This window comes from Pogoniulus pusillus, chromosome 11 (assembly GCF_015220805.1).
Source record: "Pogoniulus pusillus isolate bPogPus1 chromosome 11, bPogPus1.pri, whole genome shotgun sequence".
Classification (NCBI taxonomy): Eukaryota; Metazoa; Chordata; class Aves; order Piciformes; family Lybiidae; genus Pogoniulus; species Pogoniulus pusillus.
Window position 1 is genome coordinate 27,453,394 of NC_087274.1, and position 17,172 is coordinate 27,470,565.

Sequence of the window (17,172 nt, forward strand, 5' to 3'; positions counted from 1 at the left end):
TGAGCAGCCTGCTCCAGTGGAAGGTGTCCCTATCTGTGGCACAAGAGGCTGAAACTAGATCATCTTCAGGGGCCCTTCTGACCCAAACCATTCTATGACTCTATGAATGTGAATCATTCCAATGTCCAACTGTTCTTATGGGGAAGAAGTCCAATGGGAATCTCCCCAGCAGTAACTTGTCCTTACCACCCCTTGTCTTTTCCATGGGACTCCTTGTAAAAAGAGAGTCTCCATCTTCTTAGTGGCCACCCTTCATGTCCTGGTCCATGGAAGTTGTGTCGAGATATTTATGGAGTCCTGTCTAAGAGTCTATCATGCATGAAATCCACTCAAGGTGCTGAGCTCCTCCCTTACAGCGAAGCTTAGCAAACACCTACTTGCTTTTATATAAAAGGCAAACATGGTGTGAGTGGAATGATTCTGAGCATTGATTGCTTAGAGCAGTCTGCATGTGCTGGCTCTCACATCTCAGGTATGCCTCAAGAAGTGGAACACAGCTGAAAATTGGCACACGGGGTCTAGGAATTACGGTATAGAAACAGTGTCATGGTAAGGTGTTGTGGGTGCACCTTTAAACCCTGAGCTTCTACATCAGAGTTAAGATTATTTGGTCCCATCATCTGTAGTTGACACTTAATGATGGCACTGAAATTGCTAAAGGGTTTTGTGAGATCATTTTGGCTGGAACGTGGCCAAACACTCCCTTGGTCCTCAACTTGCAAGGCAATCTCTTCTGAAATGTTGCTTAGATCTGGCTTAGAGGTTGGAACAAATGGTGCTTGAGCTCCTTTCCAACCTTGCATTCTGTGACTCTGTGAATATTTTATACAGGAGAAGAAGAATTCTCTTTGTCTTCCTGGGAAGACACTTTTCCATATCATAATGTGTAGGTCAGAGACCTTGAGGATAATATACAGACCCAAAATATCAGGAAAAGAGAAATACTGGGAAAGCAAGTCAGGACATAATGCCTGATCCTTCACCTTTTGGGCAACACAGACCAGTGCCTTTAGCCTTCTGAGCAGGCATTTAGCTGCAAGTCTGTTATGGAGCAGACCTGCACTTTAAAGAGAGAAGATGCCATGTATCATCCCATCTTTAAACAGCTGGAACATACTAAGGGGATCAGGCACCACCTTAGAGCTTCATAGAGTTTGCTTAGCAGGGGAGGTGCAGATTACGGCAGCCATGGTGATGCTGTTCCAGTCTGGGAATCAATCTGTGCAGCTCCTGCTGGGAGCACTGGCTTCCCTTCCCCTCTGGAGCAAGGCAGGATGTTGGGCAGGTCAGATGCAGGATGCTCTAAGATCATTCCTGATGTGCTTTGTGCAAGGCAAAGGATGCACAGAGTGGTCCACGGAGCTTTTCCTCGCTTCCCTGCAAGGGGCTGCAAAGAGAGATGTTACCTGTGGAAGCTCTCTGCACCTTAGCTGGTGCTCAGCCTAGCCCAGTGTTTGTTACTCAGACCAGTGCAGGAGTGCTGCAGGCATCATCCAAGACTCATGATAAAGCTCCACTGAGTACATGGAAATCTGGAGTCTATTTTAAACCTCCTTAGCTGCATTTATACAGCAGCTATTCTGGGGAGCCTTCCCTATTAATTATGCTAAATAGCCTTGCTGCATTAATGCTTTGGGTATGAAAACAAGCAGGGAGGGAGAGCACATTAAAATATTTGTTGGTGTGTAGTGCTAATCTTGAAATCATCCTTCTCTGCTGTGGGTGAGCCAAGCTCTTTTCTACTCTGCCAGGTGAAGACAAATCATCTTCACACTGCCATCCCTTAGTATTTCCATATTCTTCTGGACCAGTGCTTTAGGGAAGACTCTCTCTGCTCCTGTTTTGCCTCTAGGAAGGAATTTATTAGATGCTTCAGAGGGATTGCTCCTGGAAAAGGCTTTAATTTGAAAAGCCTGCCCACAATATGGACTTATTTCTCTTCAGGTGGTCTCATGCCTTGTGAAGCCCAAGAACTAACCTTGACCTGCTTTTGGCTTTGTTCCTGTTAGAACTTGCAAGCCCAGTTGCTTGAAGTGGTGACACTGTCAGCATCATTCCAAGGCTTAATGACAGTTCTGATACTTAGCTGGAGAAAGGCTTAGCAACCAAGTAACTACAGCAGCACTTCCACCTTCCAGAGCATTCCTGGGCAGGAGTTTCCAGCTCTTTCATCTCTTTTGCCCTGTTAATGCAGGCTGAGTCCTTGGACTCTGGAGAAGTGTTTCAGCTTAGTTCAAGTCAGCAGAGCCAGGAGATCTTAGGCCACCATCAAAGTTGTTTCTTTACAGTACATTTAGCAGGAGGGATTATCTATCCTAGGCCAACTTGATGACTCAGGGCAAATGATTTGGGGTGATCTTTCATTTAGAAATCAGGATCTCTTTTAAACCAGCTTGAAAGGAGAATCAGAGGTCTTCCTCCAAAGGCATAGAGTAGTGTATTGAGCAGATCAAGAGTACACTTCACAGAATCCCAGAATGCCAGGTTGGAAGGGACCCTAAGGATCACGTGCTCCAACCTTTCCAAGTGATGGTGCAGTTTCAGTGAGCTGACCCAGCACCCTGTTAAGCTGAGTCTTGAAACTGTCCCATGTAGGAGAATCCACTGCCTCCCTTGCCAGATGAATCCAACGTCCAGCAGTTCTCACAGAGAAACATTTTCCTCTGGAGTCCAATTGGAATCTCCCCAGCAGTAACTTGTCCCCACCACCCCTTGTCTTTTCCATGTGGCTCCTTGTTAAAAAAAGGGAGTCTCCAATCCTACTATTTTCATCTGCCTGGAACAGGAGGACCCAGAATTACAGGCTATAAATACATGAGTAGGTTCATGTTAAGATAAACACTTTAGCAGAGCAGAGCAGCGTTTCACACCACAGCCATGCAAACAGCACTTAAAAGGAGGCTGATGTTCAGCTGCAGGAGGAAGCTGTAGATGTGAGGTGTAATAGAGCCCCATTAAATGTTAGCTGTGATTCAGGAGGCTGGAGTCGTGCTGAGAGAGCTTTCTGCCTTGCCTTGGCTGTTGCTTATCTGGTGTGCTTGGAGCTAATTCCCCTGGATGTTCCAAAAAGGCAAGTAAATGTCAGTGATGTGGAATATCCACCTTGTTCACGGGGGGCTGAGGCACCAACACCATATTGCACTACTGCAGTTTTCCCTTCCTTTCATTAAAGAGAAAGCTTTAACCCTCCAGAAGCCCCTGGGGTGATTTGATTTGAAACAGGAGGAAATTGTCTTTTTTTTTTGCTTTTGAGTTTCTCATTTGTCTTCCTCCCCTTCTCTCTGTTAAAAACTTCCTGATTAATCGTAGAATCAGGCAGGGTTGGAAGGGACCACAAGGATCACCTAGTTCCAGCCCCAGGCCGTGCCCAGGGACACCCTACCCTAGAGCAGGCTGCCCATAGCCTCATCCAGCCTGGCCTTAAACACCTCCAGGGATGGAGACTCAGCCACCTCCCTGGACAACCCATTCCAGCCTCTCACCACTCTCATGCTCAACAACTTCCTCCTCACATCCAGCCTGAACCTCCCCACCTCCAGCTTTGCTCCATTCCCCCCCCCCCCCCCGCCCCGGTCCTGGCACTCCCTGACAGCCTAAAAAGTCCCTCCCCAGCTTTTTTGTAGCCCCCTTCAGATCCTGGAAGGCCACAAGAAGGTCACCTGGGAGCCTCCTCTTCTGCAGACTGCACAGCCCCAACTCTTTCAGTCTGTGCTCACAGCAGAGCTGCTGCAGCCCTCTGAGCATCCTCTTGGCCCTTCTCTGGACACACTCCAGAACATCCACATCCCTCTTGTAATGGGGGGCTCCAGAACTGGATGCAGTACTCCAGGTGGGGTCTCGGCAGAGCAGAATAGAGGGGGAGAATCTCCTCCCTGGCCCTGCTGGCCACACTTCTCCTGCTGCAGCCCAGGGTTTTATAATTCTAAGTTGAAATCTGATGTTCTTGCAGACCTCACTCTGTGGAACAAAGGCAGAGGGTTTAAAGCCAGCTGTAGGATTTAACCACACAGGTCTCACAGGGTCTGTGTGGCTACGTGTGCAGCTTGGGCCTCTGGGTGTACCGTGCCAAGCAGTTGGAACATGTTTTGGTTGTGGCATGTTGGGTGGGATGGATACCAGCTGGTGTATATGGGGAAAAGAAATCAGCAGAATCTCAGAGGACAGGGCTGGAAGAGACCTTGAAAGCTCATCCAGCCCAATCCCCCTGCAGAGCAGTATCACCTAGAGCAGATCACACAGGAACGTGTCCAGGCGCATTTTGAATAGCTCCAGAGAGGGAGACCCCCCAGCCCCCCTGGGCAGCCTCTTCCAGTGCTCTGTCACCCTCACAGGGAAAAAAATCACAGTATCACAGTATCATCAGGGTTGGAAGAGACCTCACAGATCATCAAGTCCAACCCTTTACCACAGAGCTCAAGGCCAGACCATGGCACCAAGTGCCACGTCCAATCCTGCCTTGAACAGCTCCAGGGACGGCGACTCCACCACCTCCCCGGGCAGCCCATTCCAGTGTCCAATGACTCTCTCTGGCAAGAACTTCCTCCTAACATCCATCCTAGACCTCCTCTGGCACAGCTTGAGACTGTGTCCCCTTGTTCTGTTGCTGGTTGCCTAGGAGAAGAGACCAACCTTTTGTGGTCTGGTGGAGAATTACTCCTTAGCCGAGTGAAAATGATCTCTCAGCAGGGATCTGGTGCTGGAGGCCAGTTCAGGTGAAAGAACATCTCCCATTTTGCACCAGTGGAAGCTCTGTGTTCTCCTCCTTGCCCTCTGGTGTGAGAGATTTTGCTCTGCAGCTGCACACATCTACCCTAAGGAGTCCTTTTTAGTGCAGGCTTTTTAAAAGCTCTGAAAAATGCTAACTTAAGGCAGACACATCTTAATACTTTACATTTATCTTTGAGATCACCTGTTAAGTTCCCTGCTTGGTACATCACTAAGTCTCCTTGAGGAGGAATGCCCCAGCTGGCTCTCTACCATCAGGACCTCAGAGAAGGGTAATTACTAAAAGCAGAAGCTACATAACTCTCCTGTTGTGTGTTCTTTTGTTTCTAACTCTCCTGTTAGGTGTGAACAACAGAAGCAAAAAAGATTCCCAAGGGACTTCAAGGAAGTCCTGTGAGCAGACCCCTCACAGAGTGAAGAGCAGCAGAAGCTTTCATCATGCTGGTGTGAGAGAGAACCCCAGGACGGAGCTCCCAGTAAACAGGATAATCGACGTGGATGGAGTCAAGCTGGAAGACGCTGGCACAGGCTGCTGTGAGGATTCTGAGGGCAGCCTCAGCTTTGAAGGTTACATCTCTGAGCTGAGGTCTTGCCAAGGAAGGATGAGGACTGGAGTTTACAGGACATCAGACCTTCCAGCTCTGATTAATGTCAAGAGTGAGAAGAACAAGGGCACCGAGAATCAGTATAAAGCTACCTTTGTGTAAACCTCTGCTGTTCATTAGGGGTTCTGGTATTGCTGCTTGGCATCAGCAGTGGAGACAAAGCTTAGAGACGTGTTCCTGCGAGTTAGAATTTGCCTTCAGTGCCCAGCTGCTGTCAGTGAGCCTGCCAGGCCACCTCTTCTGATGGGAGTTAGAACCTGTAGCATGAACAAGTAGTATTTCAGCAAAAGAGTTGGGCTCTTTGGTTCTGTTCTCTTGCTGTTGCTGTATCCTTTTGCCTGGGAGGATTCCATTGCACAGTGCAATTAAAATGATGATTTCCACCCCTGCCCTTTTTGTCTTTAATAAAGACAAACTCCCTTTAAATTCCCCAGTCCAAACTTTTAAGATGATTTCACTTTAATAATCTTGTAATGGTTTGGTTGTTGGGGTTTTCTTTTCTCCCTGGCTTGCAGGATTCCCTGTGTGTCAGTAGGCTTTTGAAGTGCAAGTAAAGTCAGTTACTGGTGTGAAAAGATGAGGGCTATTTTCTTAATAGCTTCCTATCTTTCTTGCAAGATTTGGGAAGAGGTCCAGGTGGGATTCAGTCTTGTCTGCTGCATTGCCTGGGTGGATACCTGCAGCGAGAGCACTGTTTTACAAGCTGTAAGAAGGACAAAAGAAGCTGTGAATTTCCTGTGCTGAGAATAGGAGCTGCTCTTGTAGCCAGCACTGGTGACATCTCCATGCCAGAAACGTATCCACTAATTACAGGGTGGTGGGAGGCTTGCCCGGGTTCCTTCTCATTACTGCTTCTGGTGCCTTTTAGCTTTGGGCAAAGGTGGATTGTTGCTCTTTTGATAAGTGGTTTAGTGTCCCTCATTTCTCTTGTTGTTAATTCTAGCCTTGGGTGGGGTTTTGAGAGAGGAAAGATACTGAAGATTGCTGAACACGTTGCTTTTGCCACTGGTTCCTTTTCCTCCTTCCCCATTTCCTCAGATGAGAGAGAGTGATTGGCATTGGAATGGGCTGCCCAGGGAGGCGGTGGAGTCACTGTCCCTGGTGGTGTTGAAGCAAAGCCTGGATGGGGCACTTAGTGCCATGGTCTGGTTGATTGGAGAGGACTGGTTGCTGGGTTGGACTGGAGGTTCTCTTCCAACCTGATTGATTCTATGATTCTATGAGGTGATGAGTCTGGACATGCAGAAAGGTAGATGAAGAAATGACAGTGTTAGACCTGCTGGTGAAGGGCCTGGAGACCAGGTCTTGTGTAGAGAAGCTGAATGAGCTGGGGTTGTTCAGCCTGGAGAAGAGAAGGCTCCAGGGAGACCTTAGGGCAACCCTCTGCTACCTGAAGGGGGCTACAAGAAGGCTGCAGAGGGACTGTTTGCAAAGGCCTGCAGTGACAGTATGAGGGCAAGGATTTGAAATGAGAGAAGAACAGATTTAGATTGGATGTGAGGATCAAGTTCTGCACTGTGGGGGTGGTGGAACTCTGCAGCAGGCTACCCAGGGAGGTAGTTGAGGCTCCATCCCTGGAGCTTTTCAAGGTCAGGCTTGACAGGGCTCTAAACAACCTGATCTAGTGGAGGATATCCCTGGAGATTGGGGGGGGGGGGGTTAGACTAGATGACCTTTAGAGATCCTTTCCAACCCAAACCATTCTGTGGTTCTATAGAGAGAAGCCTTGGCACGATGCCTGGCAATGCTGTAACCAGAAGGACAAGGCAGACACGGTTCCTTCCCCTGCTGCACTCTTCCCCCAGTTAAGTTGTTTAAAAGAATGACTTCTTAGCTAGGACTGGTGGGAGTTCACTCCTTAGACTTGGAAATAATGACTACTACTAGCTTTCCTTCCCAGTGCCTGGCAGAGTACAAAAGTTAAACCTGCTGGAATCAGTTGCCACAGATGATGGAATTAATAGGAATGAATGTGGACATCACGTCTCTGTCTGATGTTTCCCAAGATGTTGTCCAGTTTTAATTGCTGCATGACTTCCACATTATAATATGATTTTAAGTTGCCTCATTATGCTGTGATTTCCACTGGTAATGAAATCTGCTTGCAATTAAAAAAGCAGCCCAGCTGAAGTGCTGCTTGATGGCTTTGTCCTTTATCTTGCCAGTCAGTAAAGATGGTCAGATTTTATGTGGCTTTAGTTCTCCTTCACTGTTCCCAGTTTTCCCCTGCTGAAACTCAGCTTGTACAGAGCTTTGCTCTTATGTCTCCTTAATGCCATGATGATGATAAATAAAAGGGCACTTCAGTTTCCCCCATCTTCTTACATCAAAAAGGGAGACTCACTGACCTGTATCAGTGCTCAAACCTGAAGCTGGAACAGCCAGTGAGAGGAAAAAGCACTCAACCTCAACACTGAGAAAACCTCACAGCATTCATAGGGTCCTTAAGGTTGGAAAAGCCCTCTAAGACCACCCAGTCCAACCATCAACCCAACACCACCATGGCCACTAAACCATGTCCCCAGGTGCCACACTCACACCTTTCTTGAACACCTCCAGGCACGATGACTCTCTGGGCAGCTCATTTCAGTGCCTGACCACTCCTGAAGCAAAGACATTTCTAGGGCAGTGGTTGGACTGAAGGATCTCAAAGGTCTCTTCCAACACAGACTATTCCAAGATTGTGTAAGCAGGACTCAAGAGCTCAATGTGAGTGTTTGGAAGCAGCCAAGCTTTGTGACACAGAGCTGCAATCCTGGCTGCAGTTGTTTCCCAGCAGTGGTGCTGCTGCTCATCCCAGACCTTCCCAGCAGTGGATGTTGTCACTTCAGCTGGCCTCTCCTGAGGCACTGGCAGGTGTGCAGCCGGGTGAGTGCGTGGTAGTATGTTGTGATGTCTGTGCTGCAAACACCCCCAGGCACCTTCTCACAGTTTCTCAGAGCTTTTGAACAGTTTCCAAGGGCTCAGTTAGTCTAAGGCCACAGCCCAACGGCAGGTCCTTGTCAAGAGGTGCGAGAAGCCAGGACCGTTGCAGGTCCAAGGTGCTCTTCCTATCTCTTGAGCACAGCTCATTGTGTCAGGTTTAGAAAGAGGCATCTTTTCTGCATCAGCAGGCAGCTTTCCAAGCTCTGTGGGATCACAGCAAAGCCCTCTGACAACAGTGCTGGCTGTGGGTAGTGTGGGGGTTTGCCCTGCAGCAAAAACAAGTGGCACTTCTAGGGGCTGCTCTCTGCCTCTGTTCCGGGGACAGGATCCCAAGCTGAGCCTGGCAGGGTACTGAACCCTAATCCAGTGCCAATCAAAACACAGGAAAAGCTTTCATTGAGCTTATGGAAATATTTCCTTGCTGGTAGACCAACTGTCACTTCTAGCTGGGTTATTTTTTTTCCCCAGAAGACCTTTGCTGAGATGTGCTGGATAAGGGAAGTGCTGGATGAGGAGAGAATCATAGAATCAACCAGGTTGGAAGAGACCTCCAGGATCATCCAGTCCAACCTAGCACCCAGCCCTAGCCAGTCATCCAGACCATGGCACTAAATGCCTCAGCCAGGCTTTGCTTGAACACCCCCAGGGATGGTACCTCCACCACCTCCCTGGGCAGCCCATTCCAATGCCAGTCACACTCTCTGTGAAGAACTTCCTCCTAACATCCAGCCTAGACCTTCCCCAGCACAACTTGAGACTGTGTCCCCTTGTTCTGTTGCTGGCTGCCTGGCAGAAGAGACCAACCCCACCTGGCTACAGCCTCCCTTCAGGTAGTTGTGACAGCAATGAGCTCTGCCCTGAGCCTCCTCTTCTGCAGGCTGCACACCCCCAGCTCCCTCAGCCTCTCCTCACAGGGTTTGTGTTCCAGGCCTTTCACCAACTTCGTTGCCCTTCTCTGGACATGTTCCAGGACCTCAGCTGCTCTCTGCAGCTTCCTGAAAGGAGGTTGCAGAGAAGTGGGGGTTGGTCTCTTCTCCCTAGTGTCAGGTGTGAGAATGAGAGCAAACGGCCTGAAGTTGTGTCTGAAGAGGTTGAAGATAAGGAAAAATGTCTCTGCTACAAGAGTGGTCAGGCATTTGTCCTGGAGTCCTGTACCCCTAAATTCCTCTCCTGCCCGGACTTCGGGGGGAAAGGGGAAAAGCCGCCTGGTTCCCCCCCTCCCTTGCCTGCCCTGCAGCCGTGAAGGAGGGGAGGGCTGCCCCGTGAAGGGGGAGAGACTGCCCCGTGAAGGGGGAGAGGGCTGCCCCGTGAAGGGGGAGAGGACTGCCCCGTGAAGGGGGAGAGACTGCCCCGTGAAGGGGGAGAGACTGCCCCGTGAAGGGAGAGAGTCTGCCCCGTGAAGGGGGAGAGGGCTGCCCCGTGAAGGGGGAGAGACTGCCCCGTGAAGGGGGAGAGACTGCCCCGTGAAGGGGAAGAGACTGCCCCGTGAAGGGGAAGAGACTGCCCCGTGAAGGGGAGGACTGCCCCGTGAAGGGGGAGAGGACTGCCCCGTGAAGGGGGAGAGACTGCCCCGTGAAGGGGGAGAGACTGCCCCGTGAAGGGGAGAGGACTGCCCCGTGAAGGGGGAGAGACTGCCCCGTGAAGGGGAGAGGACTGCCCCGTGAAGGGGGAGAGACTGCCCCGTGAAGGGGGAGAGACTGCCCCGTGAAGGGGAGGACTGCCCCGTGAAGAGGGAGAGGACTGCCCCGTGAAGGAGGGGAGAGGACTGCCCCGTGAAGGGGAGAGGACTGCCCCGTGAAGGGGGAGAGACTGCCCCGTGAAGGGGAGGACTGCCCCGTGAAGAGGGAGAGGACTGCCCCGTGAAGAGGGAGAGGACTGCCCCGTGAAGGAGGGGAGAGGACTGCCCCGTGAAGGGGAGAGGACTGCCCCGTGAAGGGGGAGAGACTGCCCCGTGAAGGGGAGAGGACTGCCCCGTGAAGGGGAGAGGACTGCCCCGTGAAGGGGAGGACTGCCCCGTGAAGGGGGAGAGGACTGCCCCGTGAAGGGGGGGACTGCCCCGTGAAGGGGGAGAGACTGCCCCGTGAAGGGGAGGGCTGCCCCGTGAAGGGGGAGAGGACTGCCCCGTGAAGGGGGAGAGGACTGCCCCGTGAAGGAGGGGAGCACTGCCCCGTGAAGGGGAGAGGACTGCCCCGTGAAGGGGGGGAGGACTGCCCCGTGAGTTCCCACTCTGGAGCCAGGCCGGGACTGGCCGTGCGCTTTGGCGCCTAAGGTGTGGTAACTCTGCCCTTTGTCTAGCGAAGGTTATAACTATTGGGGGTCTTCCCGCCTTTGGGGTTCCCGCTTTGGAGTTTGCCTGTGTGCCTGGACGTGTCTGCCTGAGCTCACACACTCCCCTGTGCCTGGACTGCAGAGAGACCTTCAGGAATTCTCTTTCCTACTGACACCTTTGTGTGCCTAACGACCCTTAACGACCCTTAACGACTCAGCTGCAGCCGCTGGAAAAGGAGAGGAAGACAGACCGCAGGAGTCAGCCTGAGTGAGTTATTTGGCTTAGCTTAATTGAGTAAGAAACCGCTATTAATTAATAGCAAACACCTTTTCCAACGTCTGACTTCCAATATACTCAGATTATTAATGGTATCCTTGTAGGTTAATTCTCATGCAACTGAATCTGCTTATTAAACTAAATGAATCTTTGTATATATAGTTGGTTTTGGGCGGGTTTTGGGAAAATAAAAAATAACTATTTTTGATAAATTCCTGACTCGGCCACGTATTAACTCCTGCTCTCCGCAACAGCATTGGAACAGGCTGCCCAGGGAGCTGGTGGAGTCACTATCCCTGGAGGTGTTCAAGAAGTGTGTGGATATGGCACATGGGGATATGGCTTAGTGGCCATGGTGGTGTTGGGTTGATGGTTGTACTGAGTGATCTTAGCTCCTTTTCCAACCTTAAAGACCCTATGAATGCTGCAAGCTCTGAGTGGAAGAGAAGGAAAGGGGTGTTTTATGTTGTTTACATCCCAAGTGATCATTCTGTTGCAGAGCCTAAAACGTCATCGTACAGAATTGGATCCATCTTCTTGTATTATTTGTGGGTTTGTCCTGCAATGTCTCCATAATGACTTTCTAGTAAGGAAATGCAGAGTGGAATTCTGTCTCCCCAAAGCAGGGAGAAATCCTGTATGGCACTACAATGTTTGTAGAATCTGTGGTCTGTTGAGCTGATGTAACATGTTAATTGTCTAAGTAAATAATTTATACTGCTACTGGTAATGGTTTCTTGGTTTCTGATTTCAGTGAAGGCAAAATGATGTCTTGGGACACATTAGAAGGGCTCTGGTTAGTAGGTTGAGAGAGGTTCTTCTCCCTCTCTACCCTGTTGAGGCTGGATTTGGAATGTTATATCCAGTTCTGGACGCCCCTCAGTTCAGGAAGGACCTGAGGGAGCTGCTTGAAAGAGTCTGGCACAGAGCCACAAAGCTGCTGAAGGCAGTGGAACATCTCCCTGTGAGGACAGGCTGAGGGAGCTAAAGAGCTCCAAGCTCTTTAGCCTGGAGCAGAGGAGCCTGGGGGATGACCTCATCCCTGTTGCTAAAGGTGTGCAGGGCAGTGTCGGGGGGATGGAGCCAGGCTCTGCTCAGTGATGTCCAGTGGAGGACAAGGCACAGTGAGTGCAAGCTGGAGCAGAGGAGTTTCCATGGGAATATAAGAGAAAACTGTGAGGGTGCTGGAGGCCTGCAGCAGGCTGCCCAGAGAGGTTGTGGAGTCTCCTTCTCTGGAGACATTCAAGACTTGCCTGGATGCGTTCCTGTGCGACCTGCTCTGGCTGATCCTGCTCTGGCAAGGGGATTGGACTCTAAGATCTTTTGAGGTCCCTTCTGTGAAAAGAAGTGAAGAAAGGTTTGGGGTATTTTTTTCAGTTATTCTGAGACCTGCTGCCACTTGGACATCACAGCTGTAATGGAAGTATGAGACACTGTGAATCCCTTCTGCATTTGATTAGATTTTGCAGAGCTGTCTGCTTAAACCCAACTCATAAAGACATTCCTTTAAAAGAAGTTGTTAATCATTTCTGCCAAATATTTATATATCTTAAAAATAACTCATCCTCTGGAATTTAATAATAGTGGGTTAGGTTTTTAGCCTTTAATTAATTCCATTTGCTCTATGCCTGCAACACAAAGGGATTGCAAACCTGAGGTGAGGCTGTAGCTGAACGTTTTCCAGGTACAATGTAATGCTTCTCTGGCTTCCCTTCTGTGCAGCCTTGGTGCCATTCCTGCATGAGATAACTTGGGGCCTGCCTTAATGATCTGAGTCCTTCCTGCGAAGATGAAACCTCTAGTGAGGAGAGGCTGAGAGATCCAGGGCTGTTGACCCTGGAAAAGAGCAGACAGAGAGGATCTTCTGAGTGATGATCAATAGCTAAAGGGTGCTGGGCAAGAGCATGGAGCCAGAATCTCTTCAGCGGTGCCTGGTGATAGGACAAGGGGCAGTAAGCACAAACTAGAACCCAGAAGGTTTCATCTGAACTTGAGGAGACACTTCTTTGGTGTGAGTGTGCTGGAGCCCTGGAGCAGACTGCCCAGAGAGGTTGTGGACTCTCCTCTGGAGAGATTCCAAACTCACCTGGACATGGCAATCCTGGGCAACCTGCTGTGGGTGACCCTGCTTTAGTGGGGGAGCTGGAATATATGGTCTCTAGAGGTGCCTTCCAACCCCTACCACTCTGTGATCCTGTGGTGAGGGGAAACTACCCTTTAATTGCTATTCTCCCTCATTTTTAGACTTGCATCCTTTTCAGTAATAATTGTCCAGGATTTTTTGTGCCCACATGAGCTCAGGTACCACCAATAACTACAATAACTTAAATTTCTATGCTTTGAAATCTCCAAAGTTAGTTCTGCAGCCAGGATGAAGCAATGCCTGGCTGAGATAAGCTCTCAATGCAAAGCAGTTAGCTGAAACTCGTTTGCCATCAGGAGATAATCAATGATGGTAGGCACATATCTTTGATCTTGTCCTTGCTCATTTAGGTATTGAGTAAAATGTGTGTTATAAACCCCACAGCAGTCTGTGCTGCAACTTCATTTCCTGGCCAGAGGGTGAAGGCACAAACAGGCAGATGTTCACCCTGCTGTTGGAAGGTGCTGGATGGCTAAGTGTGCCCCACTGGTCTTGGACCTTCCCAGTCTCTTTGAGATTATTGGTTCTTCTGCTGCATCTTGTCTGTTTGTTTGATGCTCTCGTGGGGAAGGGGCAGGTACAGAGCTTTGAGATTGTGCCCTGTGGTGCCATCAGATGTAGTTTTCCTTCCTAGACAAGTGTGCAGTTAAAAGGCTTTGGGTGGAAGAAAGTCCTGTTTAATGAAATAGAAACTTAACAGAGCCCAGATGAAAACTTGATGCTTTCTCTTTCAGGAGAACTCAGTCAGGATGTTCTTACCTAACTTTAGGTGCCTGCTCCAAAGCTGTCTTTGCATCCAAACACAGGGGTTGCTGTTCATATTTGTCAGAGATATCCTAGATATTGTTGATGGATATACAGAATTATCTGCTTAATACAGTCCAAAGAACTGCTTCACTGGGAAAACACCTCTAAGATCATCAAGTCCAACACTACCACAGCTGCTAATCCACGTCCCAGAGTGCCACGTCCACATGTTTTTTGAACACCTCCAGGGGTGGTGGCTCCACCACTTCCCTGGGCAGCCTATTCCAATGCCTGATCACTCTTGCAGCCCATGCATTTAAGGAATGATTTGTTTCAGCCTCGACCTGAAGCATACTTCTGGACATGTGCCTCGTACCTTGAATTTAACTCTCCTACATTTCCAGGCCTCTGCTGCTTACAGAGGGAGCCTTGATCCCTACCTCAGCTGTACATACATATGCAGGAGGTCCCTGAAGCTAGGTGGGGTGACTCTGATCTGCCAGTTTCTCCTGATGTGTGAACAATGTAAGTCAGTGACAGCTCAGATCATTCCTGCGGCAATTATACAGAGCAGCAATTACATTTCTGAGCAATTACAAGGAGGGGCACTGGAGCTACAGGGAAAGAGAGGGACAAGAGGGAGAGAAGGAAATGGAGCAGGGCTGCAGGCCATGCTGTGGAGTCTTCAACCTCAGCCTGTTCTTGAGGCCAGCAGTGAGGTGGTGAGAGGAGCACAAATCACTTCTGAAGTCAGGACTTGTGCAGCTGGGAGAGGGCTGCTCATCAGGAGGTTATTCCTGGGATATCCCTGCCTGCCTTACTTTTGGGAGTGCAGGGAAAAGAGCCCTTCATTTTTTTTTCAGGAATGGAATCTCTGATTTGATGGAGAAAAAATGTGCAGCACTCTCCAATAGGATGAGACCATGGACAGGTGAGAGCAGAGGGAGGTGACAAGAAGGGGAGACCATCAGTAAGGGCCCTTTGTATGCAGTGAGAGGGGAGCTCTGCTTAGGAGTATCCACGTCCCTCTCTCCAGAAGGCAAGCTTACCTCTGCCTACCCATTACCAGCTCTCACAAACATACCCCAGGCCATGGGACCAGTGTCCAAGGGTCCTGCTCCTGCATAGGAACAAGAGGTTGGCAGCAAGGAGACTGAAGAGAGAGGCTGGAGGTGTCCCTTAGAGGATTGTCACCGAATCTGTGGTGCAAAAACCTAAGGGAAAGCCTTGGTGAACACTGCACTGGAGTAACAGGTGGATAACACAGGTTGAAGAATCCAAGGTGAGCATCCTGATGGTGATACTGCAAAATCTAGTGCCCAGGCAGCTCTGCTAGCCCTGGGCAGCTGCTGCAGTGACACTGAATGACAGGAATGCTCCAGCACAGGGGGCAGGGTGCAGAAGGCACCCCATGGTGTGGTCTCCCGTGGTCACCACAACCAGACGTCTGATCAGTTGGTGTCACCTGGGGCTTTGAGTGTGAGAGCTACATCCAAAGCAGAAGGTGAGCATTGAGGAACTCTGCTTTCCATACACAAGTGCATATCAATATGGGCAAGAGCTACCTATGCATATACACTGATTTTCATACAGGCTGTTTTTAGGGCTGCAGTCAGAACAATGAGCATTGCTGGTGAACTCTGCTCTCCACCCTACCTTTTGGGGTCCTTTGCTGTGACCTTAGGGTCATAAGAAACGACCCCAAAGCAGAGGCAGGCAGTGGGGCTGGTGTCTCTTTCCTGCTAGTGCTCTTTCCCACTTGGAAAGGGGAGGCTTCAGCTGCCTTCAGCTGCAGAAGTGGAGCCACCTTCCTCACATCCTGACTTCTAGCCCATTTTAAAGTAAGGATGCCACGGGGGCGTCTGATATGCTAATGAAGAGAGTGGGTGGCATAGCAGGAATCTGAGCACAGCTAAAAATGTACAAGCCTAACAATTGCAAATCAGCCTGTGCTGGTTACCTAAACGGGTTGGCACCCGTGGAAGGTGGGTGCCTCCACACCTCTTCTTGTCAGTTTTCAGTGAGGGTATGGCTAAAAAAGAATCCTACGCCTCTCTGCAGGGGCCTGCTGCTGCAGCCAGGGTTAGCAGCAAAGGCTCCCACCAAAGTCCTGGAGAATGCAGTCGAATGCTTTCCACTGTTACTCATGCAGTAGGAGGAACAGTCTCCTCATGCAAACATGGCCTAGGCTGCTTGCAGGCATAGTATTACAGATTGGTGGGGGTTGGAAGGGACCTCTGGAGATCATTGAGTCCAACCTCCACACTAAAGCAGGGTCCCCCAGGACAGGCTGCACTGGATGGTGTCCAGGCAGGTTTTGAAAGTGTCCTGAGGAGACTCCACAACCTCTCTGGGCAGCCTGGGCTGGTGCTCAATCACCCTCAGAGTAAAGAAGTTTCACCTTAGGGTCAAGTTAAACCTCCTGTGTTCTAGTCTGTGCCCACTGCTCCTTGTCTTACCACTGGGCTCCACTGAAAAGAGCCCAGCCCTATCCCCAAGGGTCCTGTGCTTGCTCCTGCAGGACACGGGTGATGAGGACAGCCTGAGGAGCTCTGGGCTAGGAGAGGGACATTGATACAATAACCTTCTTACCAGGGAGGGATGCCCAGCGTCTGGTAGTTTTAACTGAGGTTAGGAATAGCTCTGAGTGCAGACCCAGGGGTGTGGGAGGAGAAGATGCTAGTGAACAGCAAGACCAAAGACCTCCCAGTGATGAAGGAGTGAGATGAAATGAATAACACAATAGATCTGAGAAGAGCTCCAGTCCCTGGAGAGAAGAGAAAGGAAGCTGGTGCAGAACCCCCCCAGAGCTATGAGCTGGCGGGTGAGGGAAGCCAGGAGAGCTGCTGCAGGAGCGTGGGAGGTGAGAGGAGTGAGGAGGAGGAAACATTTGGGTGCAGGCGTAGCTTTCTGTCCCAGGATTATCTGCTAAGCTCAGCAAGTGCCAAATCTATGTTTACTGCATCCCAGCTGTCCAGCAACCAGCCTGCTGCATCTGGGTTTGTACCACCAGCCTTGCTGCCTCCAGGAGAGGGGAGGGCAGTTCGGAGAAGGCTTGGTTTGCTCTGCTATGGGTCGGGAGAGGTTATGCACAGCTTGGGGACTGCAGGAATTAACAGCAGAAGCTGGTGCAGGAGAGGATAGACAGGGACTCCAATCCTCCCTGAAAAACAGACCCATGTCAATTCACACTCCCCTGCCAAGATTTCTGAAGCTCCCAGGGGGTGGAGGGGGTGACACCAATCTAAGCTTCCACTGGCACAACTTAAGCCCATTTTCTCTTGCTCTGTTGCTGGTTAGTTGGGAGAAAAGACCAACTCCAGCCTCACTCCAACCTCCTTTCAGGTCGTTGTAGAGAGCAGTGAGATCTCCCCACCTAAACGACCCCAGCTCCCTCAGCTGCTGCTTGTATGACATGGGGCAGCTGGAGCACCCCTGCTATAAGGACAGGCTGAGAACAGCTGGGGCTGCTGAGCCTGCAG

At 50.2% G+C, this 17,172-nt stretch overlaps 1 protein-coding gene across 3 annotated transcripts in view; it reads left to right on the forward strand.

Annotated features, from left to right (window-relative positions):
* RGS12 (regulator of G protein signaling 12) overlaps positions 1-7,663 on the forward strand; it is a 95,135-nt gene extending 87,472 nt beyond the window's left edge. For all 3 annotated transcript variants that reach the window (XM_064151608.1, XM_064151615.1, XM_064151614.1), the window contains one exon: positions 5,068-7,663. In XM_064151608.1, coding sequence (XP_064007678.1) covers positions 5,068-5,432 — 365 coding nt within the window. In that variant the 3' untranslated portion in view covers positions 5,433-7,663. The remainder of the gene's footprint in view (positions 1-5,067) is intronic.
* Positions 7,664-17,172: the final 9,509 nt, after the last annotated feature.